General features: G+C 41.6%; 1 protein-coding gene across 1 annotated transcript in view; it reads left to right on the forward strand.

Moving 5' to 3' along the window:
- Positions 1–19,273, forward strand: part of LOC147901234 (uncharacterized) — a 242,280-nt gene that overhangs the window by 194,659 nt on the left and 28,348 nt on the right. Inside the window, exons 10-17 of the mRNA XM_087376453.1 lie at positions 606–672; positions 7,423–7,526; positions 8,901–9,411; positions 9,594–9,683; positions 9,817–9,959; positions 10,045–10,289; positions 10,562–10,688; positions 10,797–11,738. Coding sequence (XP_087232579.1) covers positions 606–672; positions 7,423–7,526; positions 8,901–9,411; positions 9,594–9,683; positions 9,817–9,959; positions 10,045–10,289; positions 10,562–10,688; positions 10,797–11,738 — 2,229 coding nt within the window. The remainder of the gene's footprint in view (positions 1–605; positions 673–7,422; positions 7,527–8,900; positions 9,412–9,593; positions 9,684–9,816; positions 9,960–10,044; positions 10,290–10,561; positions 10,689–10,796; positions 11,739–19,273) is intronic.

Consider the following 19,273-nt stretch of genomic DNA (forward strand, 5'->3'; position numbering starts at 1 on the left):
ATAACTCCCAATATGACACGTGGCATGTGTAGGACTCACTAGACTATAAAACACACCTAGACCACCTAGAACACTCATTTTAGACTCACTTTGGCTTCATATTCCAACAGTAAAGATCATACTTTGTTGTTTGGAATGGAACATACTACTTTTTGTTGCAAAAAGAGCAAATGATTGGACTATTGAGCTCAGATACAAGTAAACATGCATTTTTGTGAGTTCCAAATAAAAGTCAAACATATCGTGTCTCAAAGAATAAAGAAAGGGAGTTGATAGCATAAATTGCCAGTGGCCCAATAGACTCATCTAGAATGGATCACAACCTGTGTGTATTCTTCAGACATTTGATATGCTCCCACTAGCTCTAAAATTTTAACATATGATGCTCTAATTACTTTGCATTATGGTAACTTGGCAAAATATCAAGTAGTTGTTCTATTTTCACAAGGTTTTAGCTTCAAATTAGGGATCATTTAAAAGTTATACACTTAAAAATCCTTCAATCAAAAAAGAGATATAAGAAAAGAGCTTATTTTGTCAGATTGTGCAAAACTAGTCTAGACTTTTCAGCATGATAGTAAAATAATTAAATTGTGTGGAATTAGGTTGTATCCCTTGAAGGATGGAGTCTTGTCATGTATGCAATGGGAGATGTGGAATTTAGAATCTCAGGTAACACCTTCATGGCCATTCCTTAATTCATGCACTACATACTGTTGCATTCTGTCTTTAAGAGAGATGATATGTTTCCATTGAAATTTCAATACCAAGAGGGAGAGCGATTGACAAATTATCATTGTTACCTAATCCATTTAGGAATTTCTCATTGGGGAAGGTTATTGCCCAATTGTTGAAAAAAGTGATGAAAGTTCACTAAATTACACTTGGGGTAAAACTGGGTTAGGATTAATAAAAGGTCCCAAAAATTGTTTACTCACCAATCAGAGGCAAGTATTGCATTTAGTGCATGTGTTTGGTGCATTTTGATTGGGTACACCATGTCAATGTGCCACATAAGATGGGGCTGAAGCTCTGGCTTCTGTGAGAAGCCATTGGGAAGCATCTCCCTCCTCACCTCCACACCTCCTCAGCTGGTTTGCTATATTTTGGTGATCATTGTGCATTTTTAGTTTAGTTGTAACTACATTTTCTAGTTGTATGCTTCTATTCTAGCTAGTGTTGGAATTTCAGTTTGCAGCAATTGATGTGTGTGTGCATCTATTCCTACCTGTGTGTGGACGACACTATAGTCTAGAGGACCTTCAATGTTTTCTCCTCTCATGTTTTCTTTCATGGTATCAGAGCATAGCTTGTTGTACACTTGTGAATACCTTGCGCTAGGCAGTCTTCTACAACATTTGTGCACACACAGCTATCCAAGCTATTCGAGATCCTAGAGGTCTCCTCTCACGCCTTTATTGAAAGAAGTCATCCACACAAGGGTCTAGGTGCACTATAAGGCACATGAATAAGATCTATTGTAGTAAACTGACCTACAAATCTACAATAAGTTGGTTAGAAATGATCCCTACTTAGGGTATCCTATAGTGAAGACGAATAGAGCATCCCTAGTAATTACACGTGGAATTGTTTCGCCACGGAATCAAACTTCTTAACTTATGGGTACTTCACAACCATGAGTGTGTGTGCAAGCTAGTAAATACGCAGAGATCCAAGAGAGATATAGCACCAACAAAAGTATATTTCTGTCCACAAGTGGATACAATAAACAAGAGACCTGAGTCTCACCAAACCGTGGTTCTTTGCCCTTACCAAAAGCACGTGTATACTTTGCAACCCCTAGCTGTCTGTATTGGTTGAGTGCCTTCATAATACAAGTATTGCATTTTTTATCTCATAATGCTTTCTTTACTATGTTATTTCTCATCCACCCGCCTTCATACGGTTTTCCTCCACATAACATAGGCCTCGTTAGTACACAATGTGATTCTGCAACCAAGCACTGGTAGGAATGCGAGCCAGCCACCGAGGAGTGCAAGAGAGGGCATCTTCTACCAAGACAATGCTCGCACCGGGCATCGGGCCCCTGGTGAGATGAGAGGGTCAGGAGTAGAACCAAGCGTCTACACTTAAAAGAGCTCCTATGTTGTTTGATGAGTCGGTGGGTTTGTTGTTGGCAAGAGGAAGGAAGGCTTCACAAATTTTCTCATGCCTCTAGTCATGGTGAGCAAGCACTAGCTATCCAAGGCAAGAGAAAATTTCACAAATACAACAATACCAAAGGGAAATAAGAGGGAGGAAGCTTGACAAGATCAGAATGGGTTGAAATCTTTATTTTTTTAAAGGACATGATTAGGGAACATGTTACTACAGCTCTGCACGACGCTTGGGATTCTATGCTATGCATGATTCACTTATAGAGGGTCTCATTCATGTTATCCCAAAGGGGGGATTTGGTTTCTCCAATCACTCTTTTGGATACTTTCTATAAGATCTTGGCAAAAGCCGTTAGTTTGCGATTGTAGTCCTTTCTTCTAGATCTTATTCATGATACAGAGACGGGCTTTGTGCATGGCTGAAGCAATTTGGACAATATTTTTCTTTTTGGGAGACTTTGGAATGGACTATGCAGAGTGGCTAGGTTTTAGCCATTCTACTCTTGGATTTTGAAAAAGCCTACAATAAACTAGATTAGGGTTTCTACGCTTTCAGGATAAAAGGGGTCTCTTGCTTGTATAGATCAACCCACATCTAGGTGCTTATCAGTGAGGATTGAGGAGACATTCATATTGATCCGATAGGGATTCCCTCCTCTGTCTGACATTATCGTGCTGAGACTTCCCTCAAGCAAGGTGAGGAGATCTTGGTTAGTGAGCTTGCTGATGACACTGGTGTTTTTTTGGATGCCACTCCCACACTCTCACATCTTTCAAGGAAGCCTTGGATTTATTTTGTCATGTAGCAAGTGCACATATCAACTGGAATAAATCCAAGGTTTTTCTGGATTAGCGACAAGGATACCCCACATTTGGAGGCTGATTTTTGGATTATGAGGGGTGTCTCTTTCAGATATTTGGGTTGCCAAGTCGCCTTGGTATCTCTCCTTTTGCAGCAATTTACTCCTATGTTGAAAAGTATAAGAAGAAAACTCCTCTTTTGGGTTTAGCTAGACTTGACCTCACTTCCAAAGTGGTAGTTGTAAACCAAGTACTGTTGGCAATGGCTTGGTTTATTTATTCTTGTTGGTGCCACTCTAGGAATGCATCACTTAGCTTAAAAGATTGAGAGGAATTCTTGTAGAGTGGGCTTGATGGTTTGATTACCAAGAAGGGGGCCTCTATATCATTAATCTAGATTTACAGTGCAGGGTCTTGCTTTGCAAGTTTGTGGTTAGGGGGATTTTGTCAGGACAAGAGCCTTGGATAGATTTCTTCATTGGTTGCATACAATCCTATGCTCCTAGAGTGGGGATTTGGATAGAAAATACCAGGTGGATATTCACCTTGACGCATCTTAGGTTTCGTTCCTCCCCTCTTATGGTTACGATCTTGAAAGCTTGGGGTAACTTCAGGATTCATCTTTGGAGAATCCCTCCTTCTCTAATTGCAAACAACTTGGCAATTTTATTACAAAATGTCAAAAGACAATTGCAAATGTAAAAAGGAGACAAGGCACTTCTAGCAGTAATTTTGTTGTATCTCCCGTTAAGAATTCCAATTCTCAACAATAGGTCCATTTTGTGCAAAACGACAAGGATTTTGTTCTTCCTACAATAGAGGAGATCTCTCCCAGGGGGATTCACATGCATAGCCTATAGATGCAGCTTCTGCACATGATGCTTCATTTTCACTTAATGATATACTGGTGCTTCCAAATACATGACTCCTCGGGAGTGGTTTGATAGCATCAAACTTGTTTATGGCTGGAAGATTACATATGCCAATCCTATTGAAAGAACGGGATGATGGTGGAAAGGAGGCAAGGAAGCTAGAAGGAAGGAAACATAACCTTAAATAGAAATGAAAGGAAATGAATGTAAGGAAAGAACCAAAGGAAATCACTTAGCTCCACTTGCATTAGGGGAGATTTGGGGTCTCAAAAGGGCCTCATAAGGAATGGATCAAGTTAATTAGAAATGAACCTACTATGGTAACCCATGGGCTAAGGGACCCGTAGCATTGACTCAACTAACATGGGCACCTTTATTTTGAAATTGGGCAACCTTGGCCTTTGGATGAATATGGATGGTGGATAGATCAAAGGTCTAGGATGTCTTTAGTGAATGGTGGATGCCCTTTGGTGGGCTCCAAAAGACAAAATTTGACTTTGGGAGGCCTCATTAAGAGGGGGAAGGTGGGTTTTAATATGCGCCATCGCCCACTTGCAAATCTAGGGCCCAGATTTAAGCGCCTTTTTCCCTCATCTCATCCCTTGATCTACTTCCAAATCTAGGGCCTGGATTGAAGCGCCATTTGCACTCATCTCCGCCCTTGGATCTACTAGCAAATCTATGGCCCATATTAAAGTGCATTTTTCTCTCATCGTTGATCAAGGGTGGAGATTTGATCCTTCTATCCTTTAATGGTATCCCTTAGATATGCCCCTTGATCTAATGGCTGGGAGTGCTCTACCTCAAATTTGAATGTATCCCTTGGATTGAAGATTGGATGAAGGACTGGGAGTGAAGATCATGGGTCCAAACTCTGGGTTAGAGGTCTCCACAAACCTAAATACTTTTGTCAACTTCAACGTGGCATTGCGTCACACAGTCATGGTACACCTTGCTCTCTAATCCCTTGAAATTAGGAAACACTAATTGGAGGCCCTTTTGAGACCCCAAATTTCCCCTAATGTGTTGATGATCAAGTTGGTACACCTTGCTCTTCTGATACTTGGTCTTCTGCGACTAAGCTGGCATGATGATTATCTTGCTCTTTAGCCTTTTGCTTGAAGTAGTTTGCTTCAATGTGACCTTTCCGTTTACAAAACCTGCAAATTACATTTTTATTGGTCTTTCATTTACTTGTGGAAGCATATGCCTGATCAATAGGAGAGGTTTCATGGGGTTCCTTATTTGCAACGATCTTTTTCAATAAGTGGAGCCACCATATCATCAAATGTGGTAGTGGCAAGCCTTAGAACTTGAAGGGTTTGTCCAAACCGGGAAACCCCTTCCATACTATTCATAAGGACAACCATCTTGCAAGAACCAAAGGAAATCACTTACATGACCAAAAGATCCACTTGAGTTGATAGATGTGACAAGTGAAAGTACAACACTCATATAGAGTGGACACACACACTCAAATACCATATGTATATGGGATAACTCCCAAGATGCCAGATGGCACTCTCTCACACAAAGACTCATGAGTACACACTAGAACACGCTCTTTGACTATGATTTCTCCAACAGCTGCTTCACATGACATCATAGGGGTGGGAAATGTTTCTATTCTTTTAGCCAATGGCAAGGCTCAATATTCTTGTGATGCCTATGGTATGAGCACGAGCCGGATCACCTTCTAGACCTTCCTAGCTCTAGGGCAAGTAATGAGCAAATGAACAATATCTTCTTTTATCCTAGGTCAAGCTTTGCAAGCTCCATCTCCCTTGCCTATACTTAAGCTCTTGCAGTTGGTCCAAACAGCATTGTGATGGATCAACCATCCACACGCCCACGCACAACCCATTAGGTCCACAGGGGCGACAAGATTTGAGTCTTGACGTTGTTATCGTCGCATTGATTGGTACGATCTTTCCGTCGCAACTGCCTATGCTACGCACCCGAATATGTGTTTTTTGTCACTCATGCATAACATATGGCGAGAAAAAAGAAACAAATGCCTGCCCAACCATGCAAATGAGATCCTATGGGCATGATAATTTACATGGGCCTTAAATAAAGTGATATTGATTTCAGTTCCATCTGTTGCTCATGATCAGTGCATGTTGGTTGAATTTCAAGATGATCAGTGCAAGGTAATTTCAATCAACAATGTGGTTGAGGAAATGCCAAAATTACTGCAGCCCGATTCGACGTGAGCTTCTCAGTTTCTGCAGTTAGAAGAAGAATTATGGACTCCAGCATGACATTTTTGCTGAGGAAGAAGGGTAAAAAGAGCATTAATCATGAATAGACAGATACAAAGGAGTGATTGGAGCTTTTTGTGGGACCGGATAAGTATAAAGACACCACGTCATTGACACAGGGAGTTTCCATGTTCTCAGGTGTCCAGATGGTGGGCCTTCATAGATGATGCCAGTGAATTCCTGCACATCAATAAATTTTTTCTTATCACACTTCAGAAGAGAGGAAAGATGATTTGACACAACGAGTTTCCATGTTCCTAGGTGTCCGTACTGTGGGGATGATGTGAATGAAATTTTGTCCTATTCACTTTCGAAGGAGGTAGCTCTCAGGAACTTGTTTGAATGCTTCTCGCAAGGAGTTGAGGCAGTCCTCAGGAAGCCTTATGTTTTCAATTCAAGAATTCTATTGTTCATAATGTAAAATTGGTTTGTGCCTGGTTCTCGCCAAGGGTATTGTCTTTACAAAAGTACTGTCTTTTGCTTACTCAAGTTCTCAATTTCCAAGTTTGAGTATCAAGTTTTCTAAGACGAATCTACTTAAATAAAATCAAAATCAATTCATGTAAAATGGAGAGAAAGCTTGGGGTTTAACGAGATTGATCCTTTGAGGGGATATATGACTCAATTTTAAAAATGACTGGGTTAAGTTGTAACCCCCTTGCAGTTCATTAACTTCAAATCGTATTCCCATCAAAATTAAAAGATTCTTTGGATTTGAAAAGCTCATCATTGATTTTGTGGAATCTTCCACATCCTTTTGAGATTCTAATTACTCTCCATTACATGTAGTGGATTTTATATAAGTTCAGTTGTGTTCTATGAGAAGGGAAGCCAAGGGGAGTCAAGGCTTATTTTCTACTGATCTGCTGAATTATCTTTTTGCGCAATGAATAATTTCATTCATTTTCCTTCTAAGATATGAATAATACTACATCATGAGATGTCTAACTGTGGGTGTAAGTGCCTCACACAGCAAAGCGGGCTCTCAAAACAAAAACATATATACAGTTAATTAACAATCGCACCACATTAAATTCACAATGATGCCTAAACTTTTTATATCTCAATGGCAATCGGCATCCACAGTAATGGAGGTAGAATTGGATCCTTTACTAGTGGGACGTTAACATGTGGAAACTACCGTGCACTAGCGCTTAAGAGAGCTTTTGCATGTTTGCTAGTTGACTGTTGCATGAGTATAGACACCCTTTTGAACATTGTTTATGTAGGTTCTATATCCAACAGGACTGGAAGGAGGTATTCTAAACTCTATGTGGATGGTGTTTCTAATAAACTCTATGTGGAGCACGTGACCTCTAAACAAGAGCAGTGTTTCTAATAAACTCTATGTGGATGGTGTTTTTGCAGTGGCGTACTTCATCACTCTGGTTGTAATTGTCACTTACTTGCTTGTTAATATTGTGGTTGCTGCTATTAGTGGAGTTTTTCTCAGAGTACGACATGAGCATCGGGTAACTTTCTTGTACCATTACTTGATCTCCTCATCAATTTTGGAGCTCGTATGTCACAGATGCCATGATGAATCTTCCAGTATAGGGCTTCAGCTCCATTCCTTAGTGTCATGGATGCTCAAGAGCAGATTTAGAGCTGTCATTAGTCATATGAATCAATCTTAGCTCAAGGTGATCAGTTTTGTTTTAGAGCAGCTTCTCCACTCTACCTCAGGTAATAGAAAAGAGGCAAAGAACTATGGAACAATCATGGTGATTAATTTGATGGCCAAGCTATTTGGGATACTTTTGGAGCAGAAATCAAGCCGATGGGCAGAGTATAATGAGAGCAATGGGTCAGGTGTGTGATAGAGGGGCTTAAGGAAAAAGAAACTCTCTTCTACTTCTTTAGAGATTCTAAGAAGGCATTTGAAATGGTGCCCAGGGATAGAATTGAAGCTTTGAAAGCTTCAAGGGATATAAGAGAAGCAACATGTTGGATGGCTCAGTAGGGAAGGAAAAGAAACCTATACTAGTAACATTGGGATGAAACAGGACTGATCATCTACCCCAACCCTTACTTGGGATACTCATATAGATCAGCTTCGCAATTGGATGAGGAGCTGCGCAATTGGATGAGGAGAGAAAATCCAGAACCATGGAAAGTAATTGAATCCATGCAAAAAAGTTTCATAGCTGAGGAATTGGGAGCCAAAGCACAGGCTTCATGCTGGCAGAAGTAGGAATGCTACCTTTTGCATAGCTTGCAGATCCTCTGTTCTCAGCTATGAACCACCTTCAACAGGATTGACTAACACACTCCTAGTTCAAAATGAAGGTAAAGACCTGGTAAAGATCATTATTGAATGGCTAGCGGTTTAGATTGTGAGTAAGTTGCACACGACAGTGGAAGAGTCCAAAATCTTTTTTTCTCTCGCAAGCTGCCATGATTTCACAAAAAATTTGAATTTCACCCTCGAGCCTTTTTCAGGTGAATTAATTGCCAATCTCTATTGAGTTTCATCCACCTTTGGCAAATCTCAAGTGACTAGTAAAATCTCTCTCCTCAATTTGCAATTGAGCTGAGCTGAAAGCTGAGAAGTTGCTCTTCTTAAGTATAAATAAAATGTTGGAATAGGCAAGTGAAATGATGTAGATTGTTGACAATATTCATAATTTGTGAACTTGTTAATCTTGTTTGTGCATGATAATGTTGGGAATCTGAATGAATAACCATGTAAACGAGATTGCTCGACTAGGGGACTGTTGCGCAGGTTGTAAATGTGCGTTCTGAATTGTTCTTTTGTGCTCAATCACAAACCGAATGAATAGATAATCATACATGATTGCTCAGGTATTAGAAGTAATCCGTGTGAGAATATATGTGCTATACAGGCTCTGCTCAAGAAGTCCCGAAGTGCAAAGAACTTCAGTTTCTACAACGCGACTGTGCTGGCGAGCATTCTCAAGGACGTGATACACAAGGAGGATACAAAGATGACATGCAGGGAGAGGTTCAAGAAGAAGTCAGAGGAGATGAAGGCCAAGTTATCCAAAGCCATGACGGGCACAGGGTCGAGGATGAAGAGGGTGCTATCAACAGCAAGCTCATTCGGGGGAAGTTTCAAGGTGAGCAGGACGGATACGCTGGCGGGATTGGACTACGATTGGGATCCAGAGGGGAGAACAACGCTATCAAGGAGCATGTCACGTTCGATGACTCGGACAATGACGAGAAGCATGTCCATGGGAGCTCGAGCTGCTCGCCAAACTGTGGCTAGCAAGTGCCAATTCATCATCAAGAGCAAGCTCTTTCGTTACTCGGAGCTCTTCTCGATCACGGCCGACCTGCTGGTTCTGTGTCTCTACCACTACGGCATGTCGAATTCTCTCTTATACATCGTCTGTATCCTTCGATTCAATGTCCCTGTTCGTTTGGTTCTTAAGTAGACTCTGTATTGATGCACGTGCCTCGACTCGTGAAATCAATCAATCCTCTCTCTCTCTCTCTCTCTCTCGCACTATCTTATCATTTCTGCTTGTATCCATTGCCTGGCACACATCCTGTTCGTGCTTTAACAACTGCAGATGGTTTGGAATCCTTCTTCATCATCGTCTTCACTGCTCAGATGGTTTTGCGATTTCTTGCACTCGGGCTAGTCAAGTACATGGACGATCGTAAGAGCCTACAAATTTTTGCAGACATTAACATTACCTTGCTGCAGTGTACTGGAAGAACTTGAGAATTTCGACGACAGCAGCAGCTCAGCCTTTTCTAACTGGACGACTGTTTGTCCTCGTCGCTGTGCAGAAATGAATGTGTGGGATACATTCGTGATAGCTGCCTCGGCTGGAGCGATCATGACTCGAGCGTATCCTAATGTCTCCGGTGCGCGGGTCTTGAGGTGGTTCTACATTGACAAGAAGGAAACCAAGACTCATTCTTCCATCGTGGTTAGTTGGCCATCCGATCTTTGTGCAATCGGAGCTTTGATTACTCTGATTTCAGCTGAATCATGCAACTATCGGATGTTTACAGGCTGATTGTATTCAAGGCTTGGGTGCACTCTCGGCTGTCGCGTTCTTCTACTTGTTGGTTATCTATGTGTTTGCGATCATCGGTATGCAGCTCTTCGCGGGTGAATTCTACAACTTCTACGACGGGTATCCTCGCGATAATTTTGATAACATATTTGCGGCAATGATGGTCTGGTTCACTGTCACCACGGGAGACAACTGGGTCAATCAAATGTGGAACGCCATGAGACCTGGAGTCAGCTTCAAGTAAGAAAATGAAATTCGTCGACTAGTTAGGATCAAGCTGATCGATTTCCTTACAACGCTTGCCTAATTCACTTGCTTCTACGATGCAGTTTTGGTGGGATTTGTTTAGTTCCGATCGAGCTGATCAATTTCTTTACGACGCTCGTCAGATTCATTCTGTTCTCCGACGCGCTGTGGTGTACTGTTTGTTTAGTTACGTTAGTCCCGTTCGAGCTGATCGATTTCTTTACGACGCTCGTCTAAGTCCGATGCGCTTTGCTGTGATTTGTCAGCTGGTTGGCACCCTTCGTGTTTGTGGCCTACTTCGTCATCACCGTCTTTGTGATTCTCGATCTCATTATCGCTGTGATTCTGGAGAAGACGGAGCTGTCGGACGTGCAGAAGAAGCGCATGCAGAAGGTATGGATGGCTGGCGGCGTCCAAATTTTCAAGAATTCTGCGTTGCATTTGCGTCATGCCGGACGGAATAATCGGAAGTACGTCGTTGTTGGGTGTTCGGTTGTGTAGGCCGAGTATTTAAAGCAGCTGCGCTCAAGACAGAAGCGATTGCTGTCGTCCAAGAGGAGCGGAACGTGGCTGGTGGGAGCGATAGAGAATGCGACTGCCGGGATGAAGACGCTATCAAAACGCTTATATACACGGAAGGTGAAGACCATCTCCATTCGCTCCGACAGTAGCAATTCTCAGAGCCAAGTTCCGTCCGCTACAGCTCCAGCTTCCACCAGCTCAGGACTTCATCCCAGAAAGAAACCCGTTGGTCAGCCCGCAGATCGCCATGCACACATCCCCATGCTCGTCCCTGGCGATCAAGACCACCAGATCGTCAAGACCACCGCACCTCACGTTCCCATTCCCTCTCCGCCACCTTTCCCCGATCGCCTTCTCCTTCCATCCTCGGCGCAAGAGCTCACACCAGTAGGAGCAGCAGCAGCACCGCCGTCCATTCGCGCCGGATCGCAGCGCATGAGCATCAGAGCTTCCCAGATCCTGCGGGGCACCGGCTTCCCCATCACCAATATCGTTGCAGAGCAAGCGCCCGTTACCGCTTTTCGGAAATCAATCCTAGCACTCGTGAATCAATCTCTAGACACCAACACCACGGCTGCAGCTGCTGCACAGGATCCCACGACTGTCCAAACACATCCGCAACAAAAGAAAGCTCTTCTCAAGTCAGAATCAAGGGCCTCCTTCGAGCTGGCCGAGTATGAACAGCTCAACAGAACCTTCAGCATGAGGATGGATCAGCCATGGTATCTATCCGATACGTCCCTTTTCCTGTTTTCACCGGACAGTTGGGTAAGGTTGCAATGCCAGAAGATCATCGACAGCAAATTGCACACGTATTTTATCCTGGTTATGGTTTCCATCAGCGTCGCTGTGGTGGTCTCCATGTCGCAGGCCACAGGCATTTCTTTGACGCTCTCTCGTCTCAACATATGGGTCTTTACGGTGAGTTCTAGTATGTGAACTTTTTAGGGCGGTGATTTTCTAATGCTGACCAGTCAGTCTGTGTCAATCTTTACATATGTAGCCCTTGTACTTCTGTGAGAACAAGATGCAATCTCTCTCTCTCTCTCTCTCTCTCTCTCCCCCTTTCTGATCTGCCTAACTATCCCTTACTTGGATTATTGAGAATGTAGACATAATCTGGGAGTGCAAATGTAACTTGTCAATCTCATCATACCCCGACTTCAGTTCTTCTAGTTCCTTATCTCCGTTCACCTTATAGAGTACCATTGCACAATATTTCCTTTAAATGCAAGCTCCACAAAAATCCCCAGCATTCCATGAAGGAGCCAGGTCCCACAAATGAGGTGCAAAATCCACATTTAGCCCTTCATTTTGGAATGTCTCTCTCTCTCCAAGCTTACATCAAGGCTCGCTGCAAGTTTTGACCAAATATTATGGCAGCATAACCAAAAAACCAATTTGGACTGATTCAGTCAAACAGAAATGGGACTCCAAATTTGACCAAAACACAAAGGAAGAATTCGTGTCCTTTTCTCATTCCTGAACAGCATTAAGCCCATCTATCGGGCACATATTGCCAAACGATATGGGTTTGTGACGGAGTGAATTCTATACTTCCAGAAAATAATAGGAATGTATCAATGACTCTAAGTCCAAATCACGTGTTAAGTTTACTACCAACAAAAAATTAAGTAATTAGAAACTGAAGCTAAGCTCTTGAGAAGAGGGCCAAGTTAAACACTCCTTAAATCCAGGCACTTTCACTTTTAGAACCCTCATTCAATGTTCTTACTACAAAAATCAAGCACTGAAAACATGTTAAAGTCCAACAACCAGTTGGAAAAGAAAGACTGCTTTCCGACTTGTATGTATCTAGGAAACCTAATGAGGAATATTAATTTGTGTTTTCTCTAATTTGAGTGATGTGGATTTACGAATCTGTATTACTTGTTTTCCTCTCTCTCTCTCTCTCTCACACACACACACACACACACACACACACACACACACATACACACTTTTTTTTGGGTGGAATCTTTGGGTCATTATATTACAAAAAAAGGCTGTCCCAGAAAGGGAGAGCTATAATACATCAAGAAGACAAATATACATCATGATCAAAGACACGAGATTGCAAGCAATCAAAAGCAATTGCTGCAAAAAGTGTGTGAAGAAAGAGAAAGTGAAAAAAACAGGATCACCAAAGACTCTATGATTATGATCTTTCCAGAGAGTCCAGAGTACCCAATACCGAATCCTAACAAAAAAGAAATCAAACTCATCTGGGTGGATGTACACCAAAAAGCCAGAAGAACTTGCCAAAAGCAATCCGAGGAAACCGAGCTCTCAAAATCTGCCCAAGGAAGTCCAAGAAAGCACGAGAGGAAGGATAATGCCAAAAGAGATGAGGCACGGTCTCTCTCGGAGCTAGACATCTGTGACAAATAGAGGAAGCAATATGTTGTCATGCCAAGAGCTGTCCATGAGGAAGAACACCTAACAAAGCTCTCCACAAGAAAGCCTGCTGAGGGAGAGGAATCTTAGAATGCCAAATGTGTCTCAAACGTTTTCGCCACCATTTCATAGGACGATTAAGATGCCAAAGCTGATTTGCCTTTTGTGAGATAAATGGCAGAGGAAGTAGAACTTTATAAAGAGAAGAGATAGTAATATGTACAAACTGCAGAGGACGGTATGATGAGCCCACAAAAGAAAGTGTCCAGTCTTGAAGACGATCCTGTAGATGCAATGGAGGAACCGGGTGAAAAGGTTAGAGCATCAAAGTAATCTTATGCCAAAGTGGACGATAATGCATTCTAAGGTCGAATTTGGTAGCAGCCAAAGGAAAAGTAAGAGGAATTCCAGCATCATCAGCATCCTGAACCAAACGAACCCCCTTGAGACTCAAAAAATACGAACGTCGAGGCTCCTGCAAAGCCAAAGGAAGGGCAAACACTCTAGACCAATGAATACTTTCAGCTCTGAAAGAGTTGCCTTGCAAGGAATCACTACCATGCTAATCCAAGTGAGAAAGGATATGTTTCCAATCCATTAACAAATGGGAAACCAAAGGACAGTCGGGGATTTTACGTATCACAGACAAAAAAAGAAACTAGTAAATCTAGGATTTCTTACAGTGGTATCAGAGCAAAATTCGCTCCTGCCTGTAGGAAATGCCCCCCACCTTCTAGCGCCGATCTAATACATCTTTTCCGCTAGAAGGATATCCGTGCACATTGTGCATGGAAGAGACGGAGAGGATGAGCGTAAAAATTTTTCACGCCACCCACTGGAAAAGCTGCCAATGATCAAAAGCTGGAGATTCAACATGCAAGAGTAAATGACGAATCATGGCAGCCCATGGTTGAGAACCTTGCAAAAATTGCAGCATGAGTTTCCCCTTATGAGCAAGAATGTGCAGATGGATATTAAGAATATTAACTCCTCCATGCATCTTTGGAGAACAAAGCTTTTGTATCAGAAGCAAACACAGGATTTTTTTGCCATGGCGAGAACACCAGAAGATTTCCAACACCTCAGACATAAAAGAGGCAAGATCAGCCTAGCTGAACATAATAAGAGGCAAGTAGAATTGAATATACACCATCAGAATAGATTGCATAATTCGAAGACGAACATGTAGAGGCCAAGTTGCCAATTTTCAGTACCTCAGCTTTTTCTTGAGAGTTGTGAGAATCCAATTAGATTGTTGACGAGGAGAAAGTGTTCAACTCAAAGGATAGCCAAGATGACGAACCAATTGAGTTGGTGGGATGATTTCTTTAGGCCATAAAAGAGAGTGTCATTCCTTGGAATGCAAAGGCAACAATTTTGATTTCTAAAAATTTACATAAAGCCCAACAGCTAAACCATATAAAGAAAGAGCTTGCATTAGCTCAGAAAGATCCTGCTCTGTATTGCGGGGAGTGAAAAGAATCATTTGTATAAGCTTGAGCAATACTGTCATGAATTTCCAAACCATGTAGCTTATCTGTAGCTACAAGATAATCCATATACTGAAGCATGGGATACGTGGCTATAGCATACAAGAGCGCACTAAGTGGACAGTCTTGACGCATCGGGCAATGAAGAGTCCATGCTTCAAAGATATCCCCAGAAAGAATGCAAGCAGCTTGATTGTCACTATAAAGCCAGTATATGATATGCTACAATTTCTGCCCAAATCCCAAAGCATGCATTGTCTGAGAGATGAAGTCCCATTGAACAGTATCAAAAGCCTTGGCAATATCAACTTGCAGTAAAAGAACATCCTGCTCTGTGTATTTGGCATACTCAATTCTAACATAAGCATTTGCGATATTCCTGCGAGAAACAAAACCATATTGTGCAGGATGTAAACCATCATGCAAGTATCCTTTAATATGATCAACCACCATTTTGGTGATGATTTTATAAATGACAGGCATAAGAGTAATGGGTCTCCAATCAACCAACAATTCACAAATCTACTTTTTGGGAAGAAGCTTTACTAGCCCTTTTTTCTAAGAAACTGGCATATGTTGTTGTTCCCAGGCATGGTTGATCATATGTAGCAAAATGGGCTTGAGAAAATCCCAGTATGCAAGAAAAAATTCCACTATAAGGCCATCCCATCCCGGAGATTTCCATTTACCCCATGATCGGACAACAGCGGTCAATTCTGTTTCAATGAAAGGGCATTCAAGCTTTGTGCATGAGAAACAATAGGGAAAACATGTTGCAATAATTGAGTCCGGGCTGCCAATACTGTCGGAGAAGGAGGATCAGCCTGTCCAAACTGCTTGAAAAAATGATGAACACAAGCTGCAGCAAGTTGAGCTCGAGAGGAACTCTAATGTCCATCAGAAAGCAGAGTATTACAAATATTGGTAGCTTGTCGCTTATGATGTAAGCTCTTAAAGAAGCCCTTTGACGAGCAACCTTTATCCAAGAAAGCTCATTGACAGCTCGTCTCCCATTTGGTAATTTTTTATGATCATTACTTTGCAAACAATGTCTAGCTTGGCATAAAGATGTGCTTTCTTCAAGAGACAAAGATTGAAAATGACTGAGTTCAATCAAAGACTGACAGGTAGATTTTGCCCGAGCAACCATATCCCTCAATATTTTGAGATAATTTTTGCCATAATCCCAAATAACTAATTGCATACGAGCAACAAATGCCTCCCAAGCATAATCAGTATCAATAAAACTCTGAGGTGAAAGAGGTTGACATGCATCATACACCATGGCCTTAAAACGATCATGATCCAAATAGCTATTGTTAACCATGAGGAGCCTTCTGTGTGAAAGCCGATCATCTGGCATGTCATGTAGAGAAATCCTCAAACATAGAGGTGCATGATCAGAATGCACAAATGCATAATCAACTAACAAGGTAGTAGTAAAAGTATCAGAGTGCTGAGGATCAACTCTGTACCACCTATCCAGTCTAGCTTTGTATGTAGATTGAGCATTGTGCTAGAAAGTAAACCCAGGTAGCAATGGATAAGATGATGTCCAAAGATTAGCAAAATTGAAATCAAGCAACAATTTAGACTAGCTCTGCCTCTCAGAGGCCAACATATATGTATGACCAGATGTATTATCCCCTAGCTGAGGAGCATTGTTGAAGTCACCACAAAGAAAAGCATACCGCCTCCATGGATACCTCTACATATCTTCCCAAATTTGTCCTCGATGACGGGAGGATTGAGGAGCATAGACAGATGCAAATTCAAAGATATCACCTTGTACAATGCATTGCATAACCATCCATCTGCCTTGTGAATCATTGAGGCCACAGAGGGATGAAGATCATGCCTGATCAGAAAGACCACTCCCGAAAAGGAATGCTATCTAGCATAGAAAATCTCATAACTGTGAAAATGACCATGCTGTCCAGCATCCACATGTTGATTATGTTCCTGCAAAGCTACCTCATCTGGCTATAAGTGATTGAGATACCCCAGAGTGTCTTCCATTTAGAAGCATCACACAAACCATGTACATTAAGTGTCAAACATATGAGTTTTGACAGCATATTTATAGATTATGTACAGCGGAGGGAGAATTGAAATCAGGCCTGCATATCAACCTCAAGATCCGGACCTTGGCCTTGAGGTATCACAACTGGTTGAGAAGTGGAGAGCAAACCAACAATATCCTCTTCGGGAAATTAGTGAGACAAAATATTTTATTGTTGTGAAATAATTACATTCATAGGTACTCCAAAAGCGGAGTAACTACTACTACTCAACCGAAAATCTCAATATAAACCATATATACATCATGATCAATCAAACGAGTCTGAAAGCAATCATAAATCGATTGTCGTAGAGATCGTTTGAAAAAAACCAAAGATGGAAAAGTAGGATCACCAAAGACTCTATGATTTCTATCCATCCATAGAGTCCAAAGTGCCCAGTAGTGCACCCAAACAAAAAATAAATTAAAACCCTGTCTAGCGGGATGAAAACCAAATAACCAGAAGAACCTACCAAAAGTAACAGTAGGAAATCTCACTCGAAGCCCCTGACGAATGAGAGTGAGGAAATCACAAGTATGTGCATAATGCCAAAGAATGTGAGGCACACATTCAGTAGAATGCAGACATCGGTGGCAAACAGCCGGGGCAATATGTCTATGCGCAAGTAACCGCCCAGATGGAAAAATGCCAAGTAGGACTCACCAAAGGAAAAGCTGTTGCCGAAGAGGGACTTTATAATACCAAAGGAGATGCAACTGCTTTCTCCACCATTTTGATGGTTGATCCATATGCCAAACAGAATTGGCTTTGTCAAAAACCCAAGACGAAGGTAACAATACTTTATCAGAGAAGGCACTGTGATATGTGACAGCTTCAAAGGAGGGGCTGAAGAAGAGGAAGAATGGAGAGTCCAATCCTCAAGCCTATCCTGAAGTTCCAAACGAGGTACTGGCAAGAAAGGTTAAAGCATTTCTAAAATTTTATGCCATAAAGGACGATAATGAGCTCCCAAACTATACTTGCTAGCAGCCGCAGAAAAAGATAAAAGAGTGCCATCATCCTGAAGTACATCTGCCACAGAAGCAATACCTTTGAAAGATATAAAATAAGAATGCCTGGGTTCTTGTATAGCCAAAGGAGGGTGGAATACTTTGGACTTATAAATATTCTCAGCCCTCAAGGAATTTCCCAACAAAGAATCCCTGCTAGTCCATTCCAAGTGGGATGAAATATGCTTCCAATCAAGACGCAAACGAGAGACCAAAGGGCAGCCTCTGATCTTGCCTTGAATGGAGCCAAATAGAAAATCCCACTATATAGGCTGCCAATGCCCAAAAGCAGAAGTATCAATATGCAACAAAAGAGAGAGGATCATGAAAACCCAACGCTGATCCTTTTGCATAAACTACAACATCATTTTCCCCCTGTGAGCAAGTATATGCACTTGAATATTGAGTATGTTCAAACCCCCGTGCATCTTTGGAGAACGGAGACGATGCATAGAGATTAATCTGAGACTTTTCTTGCCATTTTTTGAACGCCAAAAAATCTCCATGATAGCAGACATAAAGGAAACCAGATCTGCCTTAGTAAACATAATGAGGGGCAGATAGAATTGTATGTATGCTATCAAAATGGATTGTGTTATTCACAATGAACATGTAATGGCCAAGTTGCAAGCTTTCAATATTCAAGTTTTTCCCTAAGCTTTGTAAGCACCCAATCAGTTTGTTGAGAACGAGTGAGTCCCCAACCTAGAGGATAGCCAAGATGTTGAATCAATTGAGAAGGTGGAACAATTACAATTTCCTCAGGCCACAAAAGACTATGCCAGTCTTTAGCATGCAATGGCAATAGCTTGGATTTTTAAAAATTCACATGAAAACGAGCAGCTAAGCCATATGTGGAAAGAGCCTACATAATCAAGGAGAGATCGCTCTGAGTATTTTTTGGGGTAAAGAAAGAATCATCAGCATATGCTTGAGTGATCATGCTACAGCTGCTAGGAATTTCCAATCCATGCAACATGCCTGTGTCCAAAAGGTGGTCCATATATTGAATCATTGGATGAGTGGCTATGGCAAATAGTAAAGCAGGGGACAGCCTTGCCGAACAAAACAACCAAGAGTCCAGGTTGTAGAAATATCCCCCGAAAGTATGTAGGCAGCTTTACTATCTTGATATGGCCAATTGATAACTTGCTGCATTTTTGTGCCAAATCCCAAGGCCTGCATTGTTTGTGAAATAAAGTCCTACTGAATAGTATCAAAAGATTTGGCAATATCAACTTGCAATAGCAAAACATCCTGTTGCATATATTTGGCATATTCTATTCCAACATAGGCATTAGCAATGTTGTCTGTGATATGCCTACGAGGAACAAAACCATATTGTGTAGGATGCAACTCATCATGCAAATAGCCTTTTATCCAATCAACAATCATTTTGGTAGTAAATTTGTAAATAACTGGCATAAGCATGATAGGTCTCCAATTAGCCAAAGATTCACAGATTTACTTTTTTGGAAGGAGTTTAACAAGACCTT

The sequence above is a fragment of the Dipteris shenzhenensis genome, chromosome 6 (assembly GCF_047967505.1).
Source record: "Dipteris shenzhenensis isolate YYH24624 ecotype China chromosome 6, Dip_SZ_1.0, whole genome shotgun sequence".
Taxonomy (NCBI): Eukaryota; Viridiplantae; Streptophyta; class Polypodiopsida; order Gleicheniales; family Dipteridaceae; genus Dipteris; species Dipteris shenzhenensis.